General features: G+C 36.3%; 2 protein-coding genes and 1 long non-coding RNA gene across 11 annotated transcripts; all 3 read right to left on the bottom strand.

The window, feature by feature from the left end:
- Window positions 1-1255: 1255 nt before the first annotated feature.
- On the bottom strand, window positions 1256-7829 carry LOC127103594 (uncharacterized). Of its 9 annotated transcripts, none has more exons than XM_051040847.1 (8): window positions 7594-7829; window positions 3910-4406; window positions 3683-3809; window positions 3316-3594; window positions 3135-3236; window positions 1880-3052; window positions 1748-1813; window positions 1256-1681 (listed from the first exon to the last, which is right to left on the bottom strand). In XM_051040847.1, the coding sequence occupies exons 2-8, from the start codon at window positions 4401-4403 to the stop codon at window positions 1526-1528; spliced, it is 2397 nt and encodes a 798-aa protein (XP_050896804.1). In that variant the 5' UTR covers window positions 4404-4406; window positions 7594-7829; the 3' UTR covers window positions 1256-1525. The 9 variants fall into 9 exon arrangements, with proteins under 9 accessions (XP_050896804.1, XP_050896807.1, XP_050896803.1 ...); XM_051040850.1 differs by having other exon boundaries at window positions 2012-3052; XM_051040846.1 differs by having other exon boundaries at window positions 1256-1813; window positions 1880-1945; window positions 2012-3052; window positions 7594-7828.
- A 1165-nt stretch (window positions 7830-8994) lies between these two features.
- LOC127106784 (uncharacterized) lies at window positions 8995-11944 on the bottom strand. The gene is made up of 2 exons (XR_007795491.1): window positions 11236-11944; window positions 8995-9322 (listed from the first exon to the last, which is right to left on the bottom strand). It is a non-coding gene; the product is annotated as an uncharacterized LOC127106784 (long non-coding RNA).
- Window positions 11945-15342: 3398 nt separating this feature from the next.
- Window positions 15343-16564, bottom strand: LOC127103310 (proline-rich receptor-like protein kinase PERK10). The gene is made up of 3 exons (XM_051040578.1): window positions 16426-16564; window positions 15683-16088; window positions 15343-15544 (listed from the first exon to the last, which is right to left on the bottom strand). Exons 1-3 carry the CDS (start codon window positions 16562-16564, stop codon window positions 15343-15345), a joined length of 747 nt encoding a protein of 248 aa, XP_050896535.1.
- Between the last annotated feature and the right edge of the window lie 8132 nt (window positions 16565-24696).

Genomic DNA, 24696 nt, shown 5'->3' with positions numbered 1-24696 from the left:
AAAATTGGAACATGACTCAAATAAAGTGTGTTTTAGATGCATCCAGAAATGCATCTCTAAAATTTAAAAAACATTTTAGTATTTTTCGCATAGTTTATAAGTAACATATAGGGCCTGTTTATTTTGGTTTTTTTTTAAAATGATTTTTATAATGTTACATATTTTAGTGTAAAAAAAATTTACAAAGAAACTTTTTATAAAAGTTTCAAGGTTTGAATAGTTATTCTTAAAATATTATTTTAGGTATTTCATCATTTTATCGAAACTTTTTTTGGATTTCAAATTTTCAAAAAATCACTTAATTTTGAAGCTATTTCAAATAGCTTTTCATAAAAATCATTTTTATGATACAACTTTTTTAAAAAATTATGATTTTGACAATGTTTTGATCTTCAATAATATATATTTATGTTATAGAATGAACAATTCAATTTTTTAATTTATAAAAAACAAATTTAGAAAAACTTATAATATTTTGAAAAACATTTTTGTAGAATCCAATTTCAAAAATACAAAGAAAAAATCCATTTTTTTAAACCTAAAACAAACTGACTCATAAAATGCATTAAAAAATCTCATAAGTTAACCAATCTCCAATTGATAGATTATAGAATGTGTTTGAACTTAAGATGTTAGATCAAAATTTAGAACATAACTAGAGCTGGTTATAGTCCGCCACTACCCGTCTCTTTCTCTCTCTCTCATCCCTTCTGCAAATTAATCTCTATTTTTTAAATTTGATATAAAAATTATAAAACTTATAACATTTTCCCCAAAAAAGAATTTTATTACTCTAATAAAACAAAATAATATTAAAATAAAAGTAATTGAATTTACCAGAATATGAAATTCCTTAACACTCTAGAAACAGTATAACCCTTAATTGATATTTTACAATCATGTTAATAAGACTTCGTATGTTTTATTACTAGCAATTAACCTAACAACGATAGAACCTTCAAAAAAAACACAATCGAACTCTACCAAAAAAAAACACAATACCCTTAATTGATATTTTACAATCATATTAATAAGACTTCGTATGTCTTATTACTAGCAATTAGTAACTTAACAACGATAGAACCTTAAAAAAAAAACACAATCGAACTCTACCAAAAGAAAACAGTGGGACTCAAAACAAAGCAGTCTATCTTTCTTGCTCATGCCGTAATTGTAAGAAAGTCATAAGATAGCATAACAAAACTCAATGCTAATTAAATTGTAATGTCATTATGACAGTCACTGCTAAACAATATGACAAAACGAGACATAATTGAGCCTCAAAATGAAAAACATGATTGGAAATACTAATAATACTTACAGAAGGGCATGAGCCGTATAGTCTGCACAATATTCTTATGCTGGACTAGCTCACAATAAGATGGCGTCCACCGAGCTATGCTACTTATATTTACTGATCTGATGAACAAAATCTGGACTGGGGGAATATCAGTGTGTAAGCCAAGACAAAGGTATACACATACATTTTAGTCTTAGAATAAAATACATATCAAAGAAATCAAACTCAATGACGGTAACGACTGCGGCGACTGGCTTGTGAATCATCATCATGGTAAGGATGTCCCCTTTTAGCTTGATGTTGCTTTGGTAAAACCTCATCTAGCGAATCATCGTCGTAGTGAGGATGTCCCCTTTTAGCTTGACGTTGCTTTGGCAAGACCTCTTCTGGCAAAACATCATCATAGTGAGGATGTCCCCTTTTAGCTTGACGTTGCTTTGGTAAGACATCTTCTGGCGAAACATCATCATAGTGAGGATGTCCCCTTTTAGCTTGACGTTGCTTTGGTAAGACCTCTTCTGGCAAAACATCATCATAGTCAGGATGTCCCCTTTTAGCTTGACGTTGCTTTGGCAAGACCTCTTCTGGCGAAACATCATCATAGTTAGGATGTCCGCTTTTAGCTTGACGTTGCTTTGGTAAGACCTCTTCTGGTGAAACATCATCATAGTTAGGATGTCCGCTTTTAGCTTGACGTTGCTTTGGTAAGACCTCTTCTGGTGAAACATCATCATAATGAGGATGCCTCCTATCTAGCAAATCGTCATCATCATATTGAGGATGTCCCCTTGGAGCTCGATGTTTTTTTGGTACAACCTCATCTGGCAAATTGTCATCAGCATAGTGAAGATGTCCCCTATCTAGCAAATCGTTTTTGTCATAGTGAGGGTGTCCCCTTTTAACTTGATGTTGCTTTGGTATGACCTCGTATGGCGAACCGGCATCAGCATAGTGAGGATGCCCCCTATCAAGCAAATCGTCATTGTCATGGTGAGGCTGTCCCCTTTTAGCTTGATGTTGCCTTGGTATGATCTCCTCTAGCGAATCATCATCATCATCATTATTATCATCATATTGAGGACGTCTTCTTCTTGCTTGATGTTGCTTTTGTATGACATCATCTAGCGCAGCGTCCTCATCATAGTAAGGACGTCCACTTTGAGACCGACGTTGCTTTCGGCGACGGTCCGGTGAGATCTCATCTGGTGAATAATCTTCATCATAACGAGGACGCCACCTTATAGATAGCTGTTTCTTTAGTCGACGGACCGGTAAGACCTCATCTAGTGAATCGTCATCATCGTTGTAAGGACATCTCCTATGAGCTCGAATCACACTTATGGAAGCACCTGCTGATTTGCGCTCTAGAGTTTTCATGCGATTCATTACCTTGAGCAACTGCTCCTCCAAAAGCAGAAAATGTTGTTTTGCCTCAGCTGCCTCCTGACGTGCTGTGGATGCCTCCTGACGTGCTGCGGCAGCTTCCTTACGAGCTGCATCAATGGCCTCAAGATGCATAGCATGATCACACCTGCCACTGTAAGGTTCTCGAGACTCCTGAGTCAGCGAAGTTGCACCATGTCGGAGGTTTATAGCAAAATCTGCAGTGCCATAACAACGACCTCGAGACTTTCCCCCAGCAACCTCTTTCCACAATTCAAGCTTTGTCGCCCCATCTACCTTCTGTGTCACATTCTGGGAGGCCTCACCAATTTGTGTTTCTACTTCCTTCAGACGATCTTGATAATGTTTCTAGTCAAAAGGAAACATAACCTAATATCATTTTGTTCGGAAGCCATATTATATATAAAAAATATAAGGACCAACAACTTACATATGTTGTTTGAGAGCGGTTATCAACCCAATTTCCAGACTTCTTTTTATGTGTGGCCAAGAAGAGCTCATCGGGATCCACAGACCGCCCAAGTTCTTGAGCCTGCATAAAAAACCAACACATTTTAAATTTATAAGTATCAGTCAATGAACAAGTCGATAAGTGTATATTAAATACATACCATGCTAAGTGCCACATCAACATGAGCCTTGCGGCCTGTGGTGTGGACTGCTCCACCTTTACCTGAAGCCCGATTGGTCTTATTTTGGGTAGAGATCTTTAGAAAGGCTTCACCCTCCCAGTGGACAATAAGACCCTTCCAAGCCTCCTCACATATCCAATGAGGCCTTGTCCCCTTCTTCCTCACTTTTGAGAGCATATCTGAAAGGCGTTTTGCGCCTCTCGACTGAAACGTCTTTTTGATATACCTGTGATCATGAGGATCCCAAGCAACCTTGTCCTAAAAAAGAAGGAATCTAACTAGTTATCATTAAGTAGGTGCAACTAGTTAGTAATTAAATAAGTTAAATGAAATAAAGGCAACTGACCCCAAACAACTTCCACCAATATTCCCTTACATCCTCTGGGGTCTCCCTCCAACAATGAAATGGACCCGGAAAGTGGGACTCGATGACCTGTTTAATCGCAGCAGCAGGCGCTGCGCTAGGAGCCCACCTACAAAAAATCCAAACTCAGTGTCAACAATCTATCTATCTATGTGTGTATACATATATATATTAAGTGCTCAAAGAACAAAACAAACATTATAACTTACCCTAATCCACATGGTCGTATAAGAACCTTCCCATCAGCATTCTGCTTATTTGTATCCATTTCTTGAGGAGTTTTGGGATCCGACTCCTCTCCCGACTCCTCCATGTCAGGAGTTTTGGGATCCTCCTCTTCCGACGCCTCCATATGAGGAGTTTTAGGATCCTCCTCCTCCTCCACCCCCTCCTCCTCCTCCTCCATGTGTTCACTACTATTTGATTGATTCATTGGACAAATATTTTGCTCTAGTTCTCCGTGCTCAGTCCAGATCGAATAGTTTGGTTTAAACCCACTTTTGTACAAATGAGCTTTCACATCTCTTGGAGTGAAAGACTTTACACACTTACACGTTTCACATGGACACTTGATCTTTTTTTCAGACAAAAAGCAGGGTTGTTCCTTAGCCTTCTTAATAAACTCCTGAACTCCACTAACAAACTCAAATTTCAAGCCTCTCCTATGTGGATTGAACCTATCATACATCCAACTACGATCCATTTCCTGCATATTAGGCATACAATTATTAGCCACTAGGCTCACTGCTCAAACTTTAAAATTTTTGACAGCACAACCCCCTGTATTATAGGCAATTGTAAAAAAAAATCCTAGAAATAAAAGTGTATGTATAATAAATATGTGCATAGTTTCTGAATTATCAGCAAACAGCTAACGTATTGGATCTTAGACAGGATCGCAGTCTGTGGAGCTCAGCTCTCCGCTAACAAACAACACGTCTATCAAACAAATACATGAAAATGTATTAAATTATCAGCACACAACCAACACCTTATTGAGCTTTGCTATCCACTAACTAACAACATATCATTCCAAAAAAATATGGCACATTAACAACAACGACTACCAACTACCAAGCCTTATCCCACTAACTACCAAGCCTTATCCCACTAAGTGAAGTCAGTTACATTCATCAAATTACGCCATAATTTTCTATCAAAGCATGATTCTATCCAATTTGTTAAACTCGAGATCTTTCTTAATATTGCTTACGCACCTCGAATTCATAATATAAGCTATGAGTGCAACAGAGTTAAGTGACAAACAAAATTACAGAAGAGACGGTGAGGAACAAACCCACATCAACTTACTTGATTGTTTAAAGCTCTGTGGTATAATAGAGTTATTTATTTTCTAATCAACTCCACTGTACATTTTACTTCAGAGGTTCGATAATTTACTTGCTTTTGCTTAGGAAATTCTGTTACTAACTACCAAGTTAAGTTTCACATAATGATCTAATGTGGTCAGAAAACCATAATCGGAAACCAGAAAACTAAGGTAAACACTATATTATTTAGTGCAAATGGTTGAGCTTTAAAGCTCCAACAATGGTGAAAAACAGAAAAAGAAAATGTAAACCAGAGTTCGATGAACTCCTAAGCCAGAGCTAAGCCTCAAAATCTCTTCTAAACAAGAGAGAAATCTCTCCTAATTGACTTTCTAACAAGTGTGTGAGGTGTGACTTAGGCCCCGTGATTGAACCATCAAACCCATTGAGCCATGTTGATCTATCGTATGCACTATGCTTAACAATATGATCTTTAGCCCATTTATCAATCAATCTAGATTGAGTGAATCATTGTTTGATTTTCATTAATCCCTTGTTGTTAATCTCAGACAACATTGTGTAGAAATGACCCCCTAAAACTGCAAAGACTAAAAACCACTGTACAAAGTAAACATGAAGACTAAAAAATAGAAAAATAAACTAAATTAAAGAGACTAGTTAAAGAACCTAAAGTATAGAGCAATAGAACTTAAGCAGAGAAGAAGAAAAAAACATGATTGAAATAAAAGTAAGATGAAGAAGACGATTGTTTGCGAGCAAAAACATAATAGAATGAAGAACAAAACCTTACTCTTAAAAGGGTTTGGATTGAAATTTATACTCTTAAAAAAGATAAAGTTAAAAAATAATTTGAGGAATTTATCCCCGAAACCCTATGGCAGACGCGATAGAGGTTTGGGACTACAATTTCTACACAATTAGCGATCACAACAATAGAGACATGCATAAAAGTTTAAATTTCATCTCAAAACATACAGCATGGCATAAAAGTTTAAATTTCATCTCAAAACATACAGCCTGGCAATAAAGACAACTTGAGATTAATAAATCAACAGCGAACTGATGATATTTCTGTCTATGAAAGAAACTGTGTACACCGATTGCACATCAATATTCTTACTAATAGCTTTGATTAAATCAAATGAATAATCTGGGGGATACTTGTAAACAAAGTTGAAGCCATGCTAGCTTGTTAAAAGGTTGCGGTTTTCAATATGCTATTATTTGAACTCTGCTAAAGTCTAAGATGACTAACAATATTTCAGCTACACAGAATAAACCAGGTCAAAGAGTGGTAAGCCCAATCAAACACAAACTATCCTAGCCTACAGATAAAACTAGGAACTTCATATGCAGTAGCATCAAGACCAAGTGGGCACAATTCAAGGCCTAAGAGTGGATGGGATGCAGAAATTCAAGGAAGCCAATTATCCATCTTTTTACAACTTGCCAATACAACTGATCAATATTTAAATCGAAGATGTAGATTAGTTGATATTTATTCATAGAAAGAAGCAAATAGTCCAAAGCTCAGACTCTCCCATCTAAACTTGCAAAGAAAGTACTCCTTTGTCTCACAACATAAGTCAGTTTACTAAATTACACAAATTAAGAAACAAAGTTAATTTTGTATGAAATAATATACAGTGATTATAATATCAATAGAAATAATACAATAAAGATGTAAAATTGAGTCAGCATTATTTATTAATTAATGAATTGTGAAGGGCTAGCCCAAAGTGTGCTTGCTTCAATATTTATACACAAATAATATGTTGGATGGTTTTGAATGAGACTTGTTGTGCCTTTCTCCTCTTCGGAAAAAAAATTCTTATATACCATGTCAGCTTCAAGCCTTGCTCATGTCCCCGCAAACTACCTCTTGGAGTTCTCTTCTCATTCAGAGTCCCCCAAACCCAGCCCTCTCTCTTTTGCATATTCCTATATTAGCCCAAATTATCTCTTCCATTCTTCAATCTCTAATCACATAAGAATCCTCATTAAGTTCTTGCTTAGTATGGATTATATTCATTTTGGCACCAAACTGGCCTCTTACAAATAAAGACACACGCACACTTGTTTTCTACTTGAGAGTTGAACAAATTCACATATGATCAAAACAATGTTGTCAGCTGCTACTTATTCAGAAACCCAACAGAGCACATAAATGTATGGACCTAAAACAACAACTGTTTTAAACCCACCAACTCCCCAAATAACTCATATCCTTAAACCACAATCACCGGACACACCCGTCTCAACCTACTGCTTCGAAAAACTCCCCCAAACTCTCATAATTTGATGTTCATGGGAACAAGTTACAAAAGAATTTAGAAACATCGTTTACATAAAGCAAGCAACACATGTAACTAAAAGTGAAAAGTTTAAGCAAAACTCAATAGCAAAAAATTCAGCACTGCAAACAATGATAGTAAGACCGAATATAAATAAGCTAATTAAATAAAATTTAAAAATAATTAGGGTTCCACAGCTCAGTGGTTAGTTAATTAGCTTAGAAGTTATCGATTTAAGGAGTAAAATCCAAAATTAAAGAAACCTAAAAATTAGCCCTGATTAGATAATGTAGAGAAAATAACAGACCTTGCGTTGCGAGATGCAGTGGAGGCTATAGGAGGCCTCTTGCAGCTTCACGGATGGTGGTTCTTGGCGGCGACAGGGAGAGACGGAATGGGAGTGTAGAAATAGGGTTTACTGCTTCAGCACAGTGTAGCGTCCACTTCGATCGCGCTAAATTTCATTTAATAATGTATAGCGTCGATACCACAAAAAAATTATAGTTTCGTAGATTATCAAAACGTCGGACAACATTATGGACGTTTATTTTAAGGGTACAAAAATAATTCTAAGAAATATTAAAAGTTTAAATATGGATTTTTTTTCTTGTTAAAAGGTTAAAAAAACAAGAAGAAGAAAAAAAAATTGATATTACTCGATTCTTGAGAGGTGGACGTGGAGATAAAGAGGAGATCAACAATAATAGAGATGTCAAGGTTTTTCAAGAAATCAGTATTTTGATTGTGATATTGGAGGGTGTGGATAACTTTAAACATAGTTTTTTTAAGAAGAATATTTTTAGTGTTGTAGATCAACATGGTAAATTTATGATATTTATTCAACATTGCATAGTAAAAATCTTTAAATGTTGGGTGAAGGTCATGAATGTGAACATAATCAACAAGAGTGAAAATAGGGTAAGAGAAGTCTAATGGTTGTACCAGAAAGAAGATAAGTATGATCCAGGTCTTCAATTAAATCCATCTTTTAACATGTTCTTTGCTTTGGCAATAGATTTGCAAATGGAAGAATCTATATATACTGGAAGAGCGGAGGAGTAAAAGGGCACCAGACAAATACTTATGAAAAATAAACGTACCCTTTGGATGCCTAAGAATGAATTCAGTTTATTTATTCTAGATGTCATACCTCGAAATTTGTCCTACATTTTCTCATTTTTATCTAACTCGTGGTTCATTTCATCTGCATGGTCTTACCCTAATCACCTATCATGAGACATTCATTTACACTTGCATTTTTTAAATAACGGCATTGATTCAAAGAGTTATTGTTATATATGATACAAAGCATTGAATTGTGACAAAGGAGTTAATTCATGAGGTAGGGTCTCTATGGTGCACTTGTGAATCAAGCCTATGATATCATTGTGTTACACTTGACTTGGGATGTTCATCTATCTTGGATTAAGTCTTTGGAAACCCTAACTTCGGTCAAGCCATGTTGGTTATAAAATTGGAAGTCATATTTCATGTTTGACTTTGGTCAACAAAGTCAACCATGAAAGGTTGACTTTTTGTTGACCATTTTTCTTATGAGGTCCTACATGATTCATTGGTTAGTTTTTTGTTCTATGGATTCAAGACATAATATTTTGCAAATTCAAATGATCAAAAAATCAAAGGATTTCAAAAATTCAAAAAAAAATGGAAATTGGAGGGAAAATGACACTTTGCTTGAGAAATAAGGTACAAATCACATTCAAAGGCCAGAGTTTCAATTATAATATCATAAGAGTCATTACAATGTCAAAAGTACAAATTACATACAAAAAAATAGTTTTAACCTAAGGTTGACTTTTGGTCAAACTGTTGACCAAAAGTCAAACTAATCATAAACCTACTTAAAGTCTACTTTTCTCTTGATTCTTCATGTGGACCTCTAAGTACTTCAAGCGCATTCCAAAATACTTCACGCTCTATGCCAAAATTCCATCACCTTAATGCCATGCCAAAACCTTGATCATGCCTTGTCAAACCTTGATGATATCATGCCAAATCAAGTGACATAACTAGCCCTGCAAAAAATCCTTAACACTGTCAGCACATGAGCACTCAAGCAAGTTAGACCATGATACATCTCAATATACGTCTCATGCACACATGCCAAACTAAGCCATGACATTCAACATACAAGCATACACAATGTACATTCTAAAAGTTCAGAAGGTATACCATAAGCACATAGGTTAAAGACATGTGATGTGATTCATCATTCAATCACTCACAAACCAACCACCAAATTTCTTATTAACATCAAAAGTTAATTTATTACCTCCATTTAAACCAACATCTAACATGCGATTTCACAAATTTTTGATGTTAATCCTAACTGTCATCAGTATTTCCCTTATAGTACTAGAAAGTCAAGGTCATTCCATAGTAATTAGCATAACAGTTCCACAATTCAAACTGACATTTCAAATCAAATTATAACTTCCAATATCATAACAGTTCAAACCATCATAAATAATATCCTAATTGTTTTAGCAAATTGATTAGCTCAAACCCTAACTGTTTTGACATAACTGATTTTACTAATTCCTAACTATTTTAACCTAATTGATTCTACTAACCCCTGACATCTCCTAACTCAAAAATTATCCAACTAATTCTAACACAATTCAACATAACAAATAACCATTTAATTGTCACAGTTAACAAATCATTATCAATTAACATATTAACTTTAACTAACTAACAACTTCTCTAACTAATAAAAGCATTGACCTCACTAAACAAACTCCATTGGTATAACAAGTTCACTAACAACTAACTATCAAATTTCTAATTGTTCTAACACAATTAGCTAACTCCTAATTGATCAACTAACACTACTAACTAGTTTAACTAATAACAGTCCAGATAATCCAAACTAACATCAAATAATTTCCAAGTCCAATTGACTTACAAACCATCACAAACATCACCTAACATCTCTAACCTTATCATGTTAACTATTTTTTATTTAAGATGTAAATAGTTCAACTAACTAATAATTAAACTAACTTCTAATCAATATTAACATAACTTAACAACTCAGTCCAACTAACAATTAGTTGAACCATAACTATTTTCAAACTATTACTAACCATAAAATAATTAGTAACTCCTAACATCAATTAACATAACAATTCCAAAAACTAACTACCAAACTGATAATGGATTTACTAATACATCAACTATTACAGCTAACAAACTAATCGACAAACACACTAACACAATTCTTTAACAACTCAAAAATCACTAATTGTCAAATCTTTAATCATCAAATTGAAGCTAGCATAATCTCTAGTTCCTTTTAATGGATTCACTAGCTATTAACTAACATAACAATCCTAATAAACTACTAAATAAACTAAACTAACAATTAACTGATTTCACATTAACAAACTCAGTTACCTTCTAACAGTCACCATTCAAAACAATAGTTAACCTAATTAACAGTTTTTCAAAGCATCTAACTATTAAAGTTACAATTCATTAACATCAAACTAACAATGTTAACTCACCTAACTAACTTTGCTCATGAATTGATCAACTTCACAGTTGACCTAACTTCTAACTGACTTGCCCTAGCAGCTGCCCAAAACGGTTATAATCCTCCCTCCAAATTCAATCTTCAACCTTCTATATAAACTACTATCTAAAATCATGAACGATCAATCATAATTCACTCTTAACACATTCATTCTCACTCTACAAAATCACTTTCTCCTCTCACCTCACAACCATACTCAAAGCTCAAATCTCCATTGTTGATCAAAACTTCACTTTAAAGTTTTTCTTCAACTGAGCTAAGCCTCTCTCTCTCTCTACACACTCTACTCACTTCACTCAGCAACAACATCACATAACGACTCCTAGAGGACACTCAGAGAAAAAGAAGAAGAAGTAACTACCAAAAGAGGTTAAGGAGTGAATCATTTACATGCCTACACATTTTTTGGTTTTCTCCATCATTTTCTTCAACTCCTACAAACTCTAGGATCAATATCCGCCTTGTAGGTAAACACAACACACCTTGCTCTTCATTTTCTTGTGACATTATCGTTACCATGGCGTACAACTCATTTGTTGAAGTATAACCCTAACACCTTGCTTTGATTTCGTGGATGTTGATCATTTAATTTCCATTTGAAGGAATTTAGGGTTTGTGATTATGTCAGGATTTCAGAGTTTAAGGTAGGTTTCAGAGAGAATAGAAGAAGAAGTGGACATAAGGGGTAGAAGCAAGTTCCATGGTGTTGGTTTTGAGTTAACCTGGGTGGCTCTGCCGCCTCTAGCGAGGCAGAGCGATTTCTGATGAGCATAGGCCTTCAAACAAAAGCCCAAGGAGTTTTTGCTGCATGACACCCATGGGTTTAATGACTCACCTCCCCCATCTGAACTCAAACAAAAGCTTAGCATATGGGCGTTGCGCCTGTAACACCTCGTACTGCTTTCAGGATGATCGATTGACCCCACAAACCAACATAGATCTTTTCAGCATGCTTTGTCCTCACTCATACGCTTTTCAAAAAACTTTCTAGAAGGTCATTCATCCAAATACTACTCCAAGTCAAGCACGTTTAACTATGAAGTTCTTATCTATTAGCTACCGAAAAGAAGATGCATCTTGTTGGTATAGGTAGTACCAATTAATCCTTATAAGTCTTCCTTCAATCATGTAGTCTCATACCTATACAGCCTTAGGATCCCTCTCATTCTAATGTGAATTCGGTTTTTACCTAGAAGCTGCTAGGAGTGTCTCATTGTCATGCCTCGTGCACCGACAACCACTCCCCTACCCTCGGGTGTTACATGTAACTACTCTATGCCATCTGGCCTCGGGTGTTACATTCCCACCAGCTTCTGCTTGGTTCGTCCCCGAACTACATCGTACTGGGAGAGGTCTGACTCTGATACCATTTGTAACACCTCATACTGCTTTCATGATTATCGACTGACCCCACAAACCAACACGGGTCTTTTCGGCATGTTTTGTCCTCACTCACACGTTTTCCAGAAAAACTTCCCAAAAGATCACCCATCCAAATACTACTCCAAGCCAAGCATATTTACCTATGGAGTTCTTATCTATTAGGCTACCGAAAACAAGATACATCTTCTTTTTGGTAGCCTAACCAATAAGAACTCCATAGATAAGCGTGCTTGACTTGGAGTAGTATTGAGATGGGTGACCTTCTGGAAAGTTTCTCAGAAAGTGTGTGAGTGAGGATAAAACATGCTGAAAAGACCTGTGTTGATTTGTGAGGTCAGTCGATAATCCTGAAAGCAATCTAGGACGTTACAACACCCTTTCCACTAAACACATTATTTATCCACTCTTTACACCCCATGAAGAGTGATTTAATTATTATTTATTGTTTGTTTTTTCTTTTAAATTCTTTTTTGTCACACGTTAAATACATATTAAATACATAATACACATAAAAATGTATAATCCATCTCATTAGATAATTCATTAGGTTAATATTTTAATTAGACTTGATTTTTTAGGTTTAATTTCTAATTTCAATTAGGAATAGTGTAGAACTTAGGGTTTTTACATGATTTATTTCAATTGATAATGCCCTTGTTTGTTTTTCATAATTCCATGTGCTTAATGAATGATACTTGACATATTTCTTGATTGATTGAGGTGATCAAATTCATGTTTGATCAATTAATTATTTTTTTGTGAATTATACTTGTTTTATAGGGCTTTCATGAACAATTTGCATGCTCCCTTAGGATCCCTATTCATGCAAGTTATCATAATCCCCTTGATTACTTGATTGAATTAGATCTTTACACTTGGACTTACTTGATCCATCAAGTCAATTCAAGGCCAGTCACATTCAACATCCTGGATATATAAGGACATCAAGACTTAATTATGCGGAGCTTCTTTCCTACAAGCACACCTTGCTTCACCTTTTTTCCAAACATAAAACTCTTTTAACTTCAAACATCTGTTAATTATGATGTGGATTGTGAACCACGGGCCTTAAGAAGTGAGGAAGGAATGAGAGAGAGAGTATTCTTATCCTTATTTTAAATATCTTTGGATACGGGATACTTGACCCAGTTTTTCAAAGTATTCACCTTCACTCATAGACTTTAGTGCAATTTAAATTAAAATAACTTTCAACTTCCATCCTCATAGTAACACTTCAAACAATCAACATCAACAATACGTTTCTCTTTGGACCAAACACAATACTTTTTGGATACCCATACGACTCTCGAGGTTAATCACCTTCTCTTGGTAAATCACATCCTTCGTGGATTAATCATATTCTTATGGTTAAACATCCATCTCTAAACCATACAACTCTCTTTGGGTTAATCACCTTATCATGGTTAAAACTCATTCATGTATGTTTGCCTTGTTAGACCCATGCTTAGGCAACCGCCTCATTTTCATGCATATCTTGAAGGTAGAGAAAAACAAGAAAGGGGGTTTGAATTGTTTTAAGAGAATAAAAAACTTTTTAGAAATTAGACACACGCAGAAACAAAAGAATTCAACACAGAATTTTATACTGGTTCGCTTGAAATTCATAGCTACTCCAGTCCACCCGGCCAAGGTGATTTCGCCTTCAAAAAGGAATTAATCCACTAATCTTGAAAGATTACATAACCAATCGTCTAAGAGGATAGAGATCCCTCAGCCCTCTCAAGTCTACAGACTTCACAAGTCACTTGAGGAAATTTCTTAGCAATATAGTATGATTACAGTAATGAATAGTGCTTCTAAAATAAGCAGAAATTACACAAGGTAAGAGCAAGAATTATTCACACGTTAGAGTAGCAGCTCATGAGAGAATGAATAATGAATAGTGGAAGTATGGTATTCTCGTGTGTTTCAGGTGTCTTCTTTGGGTGGTGTTCCATCCTTTACATAGGAGTAATGAGAAGACCGTTGAGTGGTATTAATGTCAGATCTTGGGCAATGAAGGATGATTAATGTTATTAATCTTTGTGTTCTTTCCACAGCAATATTTGGGGCGCCATAAAATCCTTCCTAAATTAGCTTCTTTCCATAAGCGAATTTCTTCAAGGTTAAGCTTTTTGAATCAGAGGGCCTGAGCATCAAAACCTTCATGCAACTTCAGAAGATGCTTGTTGCTGATTGTCTTCAGAGTTTCTCTTCACTTGATTTCATCAGAGCGTACGTCTTCAGATTCTAGAGTCATTCTTCCGCTTCAGAGTGTCTGATGTCTTTCGTTTATCTTGTGTTTGCATTGATCAGAGTCAGAGCCTCTGCTTGTGTATCCTTTAATTGGTATCTTAGAACTTGATTTTGTATCTGATGAGTGCCTATCTGACTATTTTTTATTAGAGTCCTGTATACTTAGAAAAATTTCGTTAGGGTACCATTTTTGTCTCATCCTTTGTTATCATCAAAATCTTAGAGATACATTGTAGAACTAAAATTGTTCTTACAATCTCCCCCTTTTTTATGATGACAAAACAAGTCAGAGTGATGGTGAAATAATGAATAGTATCTCAGAATTAGATAAGAACAGGGGACTCCCCCTGAGTTAAACCATCATATTTCTCAGAAGTTCTTACCAGACCTTCCTTGTGTGGTAGTTGGTTTGTACCTTAGCTGTTATCCTGCATAACTTTAGTTCTCATGAATCATTAAGATATTTAATGTTCGCAATGTATTTAAGAGGTTTAGATATGTATTTTCATCAGAGATTTTTTAGTTCTCCCCCTTTTTGTCAGACTCAAAAAGACATAGAAAGTATAGCAAGAAACAGAGATTCATATATAAGAGAAAAACTTGTACAGATAGGCAGCAATGAAAGCATATATCAGAAAGCATAAGAAGAAAAACATCAGAAGAAAAACAAAAAAAAACAAGGAGCCTAAGTGCCTAAGGGTTTGTAGGAGGAGGCGTCCTTCGGAGCAGTTGAGTCAGCAGGTTCTGAATTTTGTTGTTGACGGAGTCCTGGTGATCCAACCTTGCTCTCACAACATGTTGTTCCTTTTGCAGTTCCTCCAGAGTTCTTAAGACCAAAGGAGAGAAACCAGAGGTAGATTATTCCCCCTGAGTCAGAGCATCAACGTTGGCCTTTGCAGCTTCCTCTATAGTAATGTGTGTTACCTCTTCAGCAATAGCCTTCTCTTCGACTTCTCGGATTCGTTGCTCTTCTTCCAGGCGAGCTTTCTCTTTTGCTTCCTTTCTAGCCTTTTCCTCAACCTCTATGACCAAGCGAACATGTAGCCTTATTCCAGCATCTCTGATAAAGTCGTTGCAGACTTGTTCAGAGAGGCCTTTCAGTTTGAAGGCTTCAGAGGTCATCCATTTGATCACTCTATTCCAATGGATCCTTACTGTAGATGGATCATCACTGATGCCAGAGTTGACAGATAGAGACTTGATCTTCTCCAGTGAAGACTCTGCAAATAAAGTTATTGCTTCTTCTAATGTGGGGAAGGCAGTTTCTGGTTCAGGGTTAGAGGATGGGGAGGATGGTGGTGTTGGGTTGGTGTCAACGGGATTTTGAGTAGGGATGATGATGTCTTCAGTGGTTGGTAGCAGGGGAATATCATAGAGAGGTGGTGTTGTTTGTTCAGGTGGTGGACTAGGTTGATGTTCAGAGGGTGAGGGTGTTGGTTGTTCAGGAGGTGGTGTTTGTGGTTGTTCAGATGGTGGATTTGTTTGTTGTTCAGGGGGTGGTGTTAGAGGTTGGTCAGATGGAGGTGGATTTTGTTGTTCAGAGGGTGGTGTTAGAGGTTGGTCAGATAGAGGTGGATTTTGTTGTTCAAAGGGTGGAAAGGTGACTTTAGGTTCAGGTTATGGTGGTTGTTGTGAGGATAGAGCACGTGCTTGAAGTTGAGCTAGTGTGGGGGATTGGGGGTCAGATGGTTTGTTGTCTGATGAGAGAATGTAGTATGGTGGGGATGAAGGTGTGGAAGATGATGGTGATGGTTTCGTTCAGCATTTCTGCTTCAGAAAAGGGTAGGGTAGTGGTTGCGAGATTAAATTTCAGAGATGGTGGGTTATAGGGTCTGGTGGTGGAGGGTGGTGTTTCTGATTGGGTGTAGATGAGAGTGGTTTGGGGAAGAGAAGAAGCAATTGGATTTAATTTAACAGAGTGAGAGGGAGGCAGAGACTTACTTGGAGAATCAGCCAGAGGGACTGGAGGTATTGACCTAGAAGTTTCTCCCAACTTTTCCTTTTTTGCCTTCTTGGACTTCCCAGATGGCTTCCGTTGTCTCTTCATGAAATTAGGTGGACGCTTAAGTAGATAGTCCATAGAGAACTCAGAAATATCCACCCTTTGGCTTGCAAGGTCTTGTAGGTAGTGAGCCACCACTTCTGGAGGGTCAATCTTGGAGAAAAGGTAGAGACTGTTGGGAATCTTCCTCTAATCCTTGAGTGCTTCCCAAGAAGTGTCTAGAGTTGGTTTAGCTCTGACTTGCTCAATCACCCCCTACTCTTCAAATTTCGAGCATTCAAAGGTCTTCCAATATCAACAGTGACATCCTCCATCAAATTGTGGCAGATCAGGTGATCCATTAACCCACTCTTGATTAGAACGTTGGAGATGAGTATTTCTGGAGGAATGTAGGTTTTAGGCTTCATATTGTTTTTGGTATCCTTGACAAAATCTCTGAGATACTTGAAGAGCAGCGCTTGCAGGTTCAGTTTCAGCCCTTTTTGAATGCATTAGAGGATGCACTTCTAATCCGTGTTGATGTAGTTAGAAGATTTTGATGCAGGGTGGTGGTGGATGGTGCCCAGGATGATCTTCATCCAGACACGAAGATTCTGATGAAGTTCTTTGTTCTTGGAATGTTTGCCCTCAGTGTTCTGTTGAAAGATGGTATTGGTTATTTCCTGGGACAGGTACCTTGCCCTAGAATTGATGTTGTAGATTCTTCTTCCCCCCGTCTTTTCCATGTTCAGAAGGGAGGCTATTGATTTCTCAGTGATGACTATTTTGACTCCCAGAACGTGAGAGACAATATAGTGATCATCTGAGTCTGCGAAGCGCCAAAACTCCTTAATCAGATAGGTGTACATAGGACCATAGAGTCTCTGGAAGTAGGTTTCCCACCCTTGCATTCTTAGTTCCTCAGCGAGGTCTATGCCATAGCGCTTTATGTTGTCGAAGTCTACCAGTGATTCACACAGTACCTCAAGCTTGTCAAAGGGTGTGGCAAGATGAATGTGAGGTTCACAATCTAGAATGTGTGGTTCTCTGTAGATTGGGGTAGAAACGACACCAGTAGTTGCAGTTGTTTATTGAGTAGAAATGGGTGTTTGATCAGTTGATTACATCTGCTGAGAATAGTTGTAGACGAATTGTTGTTGAGCATCCATGAAGAAATTTGTTGAACTGGTTTGAAGGATGAATAACTTTGCTTGAAGATGTTGAAGAACTGATGAAGATGATAAACTGAGAGAGAGAGAGAGAGAGAGAGAGGTTTGTGAAGGGTGTGAGTGTAAAAGTGTGAGATTGTGATAAGTGAAAAGTATAAATACATAAAGAAATGCATGCAAAATGACATCGTTAAAGGCAGTTTAGAAGTTATGAAATTAATGATGCATATTAACCAAGTTTACACGCATATGGGAGACATGATTACAGCCCATGATGGAAGTCTAATCCCCAAATCAGCACACTGCTAGACAGTTGTCTAGAAGATCCAAAGTCAGACGCATGATACCCTACGTGTTGATCTATCTGATCTTCAGGAATACCAAAATATTGAATCCTGAGGATTTCTGATTCAGATAACTCCTAACTGGTAGAAGTATCAGAGTCAGATCCATATACCAGATGTTTATTTCAGAGCCTTATTTTGCTATTTCAGATAAGCACATTTGGTTTATTCTGGGCAAATTTCAATTTTTAAATGTTTCAGAATAAATGAGAATATGTCTCCAATGAGGGGTTTAGTGAAAATATCAGCCCATTGATGGTATGTATCAATAAATTTTAAGGATATTACCCCTTTCTGAGCATAATCTCTAATGAAATGATGTTTTATTTCTATGTGCTTAGCTATGGAATGCAAGATAGGGTTCTTACTTAAACATATGGCGACAGTATTATCACATAAGATAAGAACGTTACTCTCAAAGATATAAAGGTCTTCTAGTTGATTTTTCATCTAGAGCATCTGAGTAGTGCAAAGTGAAGCTGAGATATATTCTTCTTCTACACTAGGTAGGGCGATGGTTGCCTATCTTTTGATGGGCCACGATATGAGATTATTTCCCAAGAACTGACAATTCCTAGATGTACTTTTACACGTTCCATTATGTCCCCTACATAATCTGCATCGCAATAACCAGAAAGTCTATACTCTGATGTTTTCTCATACACCAGGCCAAGGTTAGGGGTTCCTTTCAGATACCTTAGGATTCTTTTAACAGCTATTAAATGAGATTCCCTAGGATCTGATTGGAATCTGGCACAAAGACATACACTAAAAAGAATATTAGGGCGTGTAGCCGTCAGATAGAGAAGATAGCTTATCATACCATGATAGAGCTTCTGACAAACCTTTTGACTAACTTCTTCTTTCTCCAAAATGTAGGTTAGATGCATGGGTGTCTTAGCAGGTTTGCATTCTGCCCTTTCGAATTTCTTCAGAATGTCTTTTATGTATTTACTTTGATATACATAGGTAGTTTATGAAGCTTGATTGATTTGAATTCCCAAAAAGAACTTTAGTTCTTGCATTAAGCTCATTTCAAATTATGCCTGCATTAGCTCAGAGAATTCTTGACATACAGAAGGGTTAGCTGAACCAAAAATAATTTCATCAACATATATTTGGCATATCATGAGATTATTTCTAATGTTTTTAAAGAAGAGTATAGAGTCAACATTTCCTCTAATAAAGTCATGTTTCAGGGGAAAATTGTTTAGTCTTTCATACTAAGCTCTAGGAGCTTGTTTTAGACCATACAATGATTTTTTCAGTTTAAAAACATGTTTTGGACATTTAGAATTTTCAAAACCTGGAGGTTAATTGACATACACTTCCTATGATATATAACCATTAAGGAATGCACTATTGACATCCATCTGATATAATTTGACGGTATGATTTACAGCAAAAGAAACAAGTAAGCGAATAGATTCTAAGCTGGCGACTGGAGCAAAGGTTTCATTGTAGTCAATGCCTTCTTGTTGACTGTAACCCTGTGCCACCAGTCGTGCTTTGTTTCTTACTACTTCTCCTTTTCTGTTCAGTTTGTTTCTGAATACCCATCTTGCTCCAATGATATGAGTTCCTTTAGGCTTTGTGACAAGATCACAGGCGTCATTCTTTGAGAATTGATCCAGTTCTTCTTTCATTGCCAGAACCCAGTCATTGTCTTAAAGTGCCTTATCACAGGAAGTAGGCTCGATCAGAGATCCCAGAGGAGTTTCTTCAGATACTTTAAATTTTGACCTGATTCTACCAAGTCATCCTTGTTTCCCAGAATCAAATCTTCAGAGATGTTAGGGAGATTTCTTGATCTTTTCTGGATAGTTGAAACTTTAGTTGCATCTGGACTTTGTTTCTCAGTTTCTTTTGATGCTTTAGTCTTTTCATCAGAGCCTGCAAGAGTTATTTCCAAATCTGCAAGTTTCTCAACTAGTTTTGACTTTTAAGGGTCAAGCTTATCATCAAATCTAACATGTATTGATTCTTCCACAGTTTTGGTTTTTGTGTTGTATACTCTGTAGCCTTTAGAGCGTTCTGAGTATCCTAACATAATACCTTTTTGTGCTTTTGAATCAAACTTGTTCAGATGTTCTTTAGTATTAAGAATAAAACATGAGCATCCGAAAGGATGTAAATAAGAAATGTTGGGTTTTCTTCCCTTACACAGTTAATAGGGAGTATTTTCCATAATAGGTCTTATAGAGATTCTATTATGAATATAACACGTTGTATTTACTGCTTCAGCCCAAAAGTGCTTAGCCATATTTGTTTCATTGATCATGGTTCTGACCATTTCTTAGAGTGTCCTATTCTTCCATTCTACAACTCCATTTTTTTGTGGAGTTCTAGGACAGGAGAAATCATGGGATATTCCATTAGAATCAAACAGTTCTTCAAAGAACTTATTTTCGAATTCGCCACCATGATCACTTCTGACTCTGATAATTTTATAGTCAAATTCATTTTGCACTTTAGAACAGAAGCTAGTGAATACAGAGTGTGACTCACTCTTGTGCTTTGGGAATTTTACTCATGTCCAGCGACTAAAATCATCAACAATGACCAGTCCATACTTCTTCCCATTGACTGACGTTGTCTTAACAGGCCCAAAAAGGTCAATGTGAAGAAGTTCTAGAGGCTTAGAGGTGGAAACAACATTTTTCTTTTTAAAAGATGTTTTAGAAAATTTTCCTTTATGACATGCCTCACACAGAGCTTCAGAAGAAAACTTCAGCTTAGGTAGACCTCTGACTAACTCGAGTTTATTTAGATGAGAAAGTTTTCTCATGCTAATGTGTCCCAAGCGTTTATGCCATACCCATTGCTCTTCGGGAACAGACATCAAACATTTTAGATTTTGATCTTTTAGATATGAGAGATTTATTTTGTAAATGTTGTTTTTCCTCTTGCCAGTGAATAGAACTATTCCATTGTCCTGATTAATTGCTTTACATGTTTTTTGATTGAAGATTATATCATAATCATTATCACTTAATTGGATTATTGATAACAGGTTATGCATTAATCCTTCTACGTAGAGAACATCGGATATAGAGGGAAGAGATCCATTACCAATAGTTTCGGAGCCTCTGATTCTTCCTTTCTGATTTCCTCTGAAACCTACAAAGCCAACATCTTTAAGTTCCAGGCTTTGGAACATATACTTTCTTCCAATCATGCGTCGCGAGCATCCAGAGTCCAGGTACCATGATTGGTGTCTTAACTCTGCTGCATAAGATACCTGCAACATAAACAATCTTATCCTTTGGTACCCAGAATCTTTTGGGTCCTTTGTGATTAGTTTTCCCATATTTTCTTAGAACTTTGGGTTTTCTATCATTATCAAAACGTTGTGCTTGTGCATGTGTGTAGTGATAAGAGAAAGGAGATTTGGGTTTTTCATCTGTGGAAGATTTATCTTCACTAGGATCATACCATATTCCTCTTTTATTATTCTGACTGACTCCATAAATCATGGATGCCATTCTGCGTCTTTCTATCCCATTTTTCAGAAACTTTTGAAAAGATTTTTCACATTTATATATCATTGTGTTAGAAGTTTGTGGGGCTTGAGATAAAGCTTCTTCAAGTTTTAAACATTGTTTATTTGTGGAGTCTCTTTCTTTTGTCAAAGTTAGATTTTCATCTTTTAATTCTAAAACTGTTATCTCAAGCTTATCACATTCTTCGATGGTTCCTTCAAGAACCCTTTTTAGTGATTTAAATTTTTGTTTAAGTTTCTAATATGAGTTCAAAGATTCATAAAGGCATGATTCAAGGTCAGAGCGAGAAAGATCAAAAAATACCTCTCCATGATCAAATTCTCCGTCTGATGTGTTTCCAGAGGTGGTAGCCATGAATGCAACGTTTGCCTGTTCTTCAGAGTCTGATTCAGAGGAATCAGATCCACTGTCGTCCTAGGTGGCCATCAGTCCCTTCTTGGTTTTGAAGGAGCTTTTCTTGGAAATTTCTCTTCTGGAGCTTTCTTTCTTCAGTTTTGGGCATTCGTTTCTGTAATGACTTGTTTCCTTACATTCATAGCATGTCACCTCTTTGTTTGATTTGCCTTTGGAAGTTGATTATGAACGATCTCCCTTAGGTCTTAGTCTTATGAAGTTATTATTCCTTTTTCTCCATAGTTGTTTTACTTTTCTAGTCAAAAGGGATAACTCTTCTTCATCGTTAGAGTCTTCATTTTCAGAGTCATCATCGTCTTCCTCTTTAGCTTAGAAGGCTTTGTTCCTTTCTAGTTTGCGTCTTTCAGATCTGGACTTAGTGCTACATATTTGATCTTCTTTTGAGGCTCATCTTCCTTAAGTTCTATCTCGTGACTTCTGAGTGAACTATCGAGTTCTTCAAGACTGATATTGTTCATATCCTTTGACAATTTTAATGTTGTGACCATGGGTCTCCACTTCTTTGGTAAGCTTCTGACTATCTTTTTGACATGATCTGCAGTTGTGTAGCCTTTGTCCAGAACCTTGAGTCCTGCAATTAAAGTTTGAAATCTAGAAAACATTACCTCTATAGCTTCATTGTCCTTCATCTTAAAGGCTTCGTACTTCTGAATTAGAGCCAAAGCCTTTGTCTCTTTGACTTGTGAATTTCCTTCGCGTGTCATCCTCAGGGAGTCAAGTATTTCTTTAGTTGTTTCCCTGTTGGTGATCTTTTTATATTCATTATAGGAAACAGAATTAAGTAGTATTGTTCTGCCTTTGTGATGGTTTTTGAAGTCGCGCTTCTGATCATCTGTCATCTTGTTTCTGGCAATGGCAACGCCAGCGTCAGATACAGGAGGTATGTAGCCAATAGTAACTATGACCCACATATCAGCATCATAGCCCAGAAAGAAACTTTTGATTCTATCTTTCCAGTAATCAATTTTTTCTCCATCAAAGATTGGAGGTTTAACATTGTAACTATCTCTTTCATTAGTGTTGGCCATAGTATTTTTCTCACACTAGATCTCTCTACATTGTTAAGTATTTGATTAGAAAATCAATAACAGAGTCGTAGCTCTGATACCAATTGAAGGTAGAGAAAAACAAGAAAGGGGGTTTGAATTGTTTTAAGAGAATAATTTTTTTTTAGAAATTAGACACACGCAGAAACAAAAGAATTCAACACAGGATTTTATATTGGTTCGCTTGAAATTCAAAGCTACTCCAGTCCACCCAGTCAAGGTGATTTCACCTTCAAAAAGGACTTAATCCACTAATCTTTAAAGATTACACAACCAAACGTCTAAGAGGATAGAGATCCTTTAGCCCTCTCAAGTTTGCAGACTTCACAAGTCACTTGAGGAAATTTCTTAGCAATATAGTATGATTACAATAATGAATAGTGCTTATAAAATAAGCAGAAATTATACAAGGTAAGAGTAAGAATTATTCACACGTTAAAGCAGCAGCTCGTGAGAGAATGAATAATGAATAGTGGAAGTATGTATTCTCGTGTGTTTCAGGTGTTTTCTTTGGGTGGCGTTCCATCCTTTATATAGGAGTAATGAGAAGATCGTTGAGTGATGTTAATGTCAGATCTTGGGCAATGAAGGATGACTAATGTTATTAATCTATGTGTTCTTTCCAAAGCAATATTTGGGGCGCCATAAAATCCTTCCTAAATTAGCTTATTTCCATAAGCGAATTTCTTCAAGGTTAAGCTTTCTGAATCAGAGGGTCTGAGCGTCATAACCTTCATGTAACTTCAGAAGATGCTTGTTGCTGACTGTCTTTAGAGTTTCTCTTCACTTGATTTCATCAGAGTGTACGTCTTCAGATTCTAGAGTCATTCTTCCGCTTCAAAGTGTCTAATGTCTTTCGTTTATCTTGCGCTTGCGTTGATCAGAGTTAGAGCCTCTGCTTGCGTATCCTTTAATTGGTATCTTAGAACTTGATTATGTATCTGATGAGAGTCTATCTGACTGTTTTTTATTAGAGTCCCGTATACTTAGAAAAATTTCGTTAGGATACCATTTTTGTCTCATCCTTTGTTATCATCAAAATCTTAGAGATACATTGTAGAACTAAAATTGTTCTTACATATCTTCCTTGTTATACCCGTGCTTAGACAATCCTCATTTTCTTTTATGTTTGTCTTGTCAGACCCAGTGCTTAGACAACCCCTTTTCATGCATCTTTGTCTTATCATACCCAATGCTTAGACAAACCCTTCTCTTGCACGCTTGCCTTGTCATACCCATTATTTAGGCAAGCCACCTCTTGCATGCTTGCCTTGTTAGACCCATGCTTATCAAACCTCCTTTCTTGTAGATCTTGATCCCCGGATCTAGGCATAACCCTACTCTCTGCATTGGCTAATCACCATTTAATAGTTAAACACCACACTCTTTGGTTCAGATATACCACTATATAGTTTCAAACAAAACACTTTTGGTTCAAACAATACTTTCACCATAACACCAAACAACACCTTCACCATTTCACAAATCTTTTCCAATTCATTCATAACTATTTTCAATTAAAATAAATTTCTTTTCATTAAAAAATTGTTATAATCCATTCCTTAGCAGTCAGACTAAAAGCTTAGAGCATTCGAATGAGGATCATAATTAACTAGCGTTGAAACACTTTTAGGATACGATTATAAATGTTCCTTAAAAATAACCAACAAATTTGTAGTTTTCTACCATGAACTACATAGCTCTAATTTTCTCATTGCACTATGATAATAAGCATGCATGAGGGTTTGAATCCTT

Source organism: Lathyrus oleraceus, chromosome 7 (assembly GCF_024323335.1).
Source record: "Lathyrus oleraceus cultivar Zhongwan6 chromosome 7, CAAS_Psat_ZW6_1.0, whole genome shotgun sequence".
NCBI lineage: Eukaryota > Viridiplantae > Streptophyta > Magnoliopsida > Fabales > Fabaceae > Lathyrus > Lathyrus oleraceus.
Note: the sequence above shows the minus strand (reverse complement) of the source record. Positions and strands in the feature narration are given on the sequence as shown.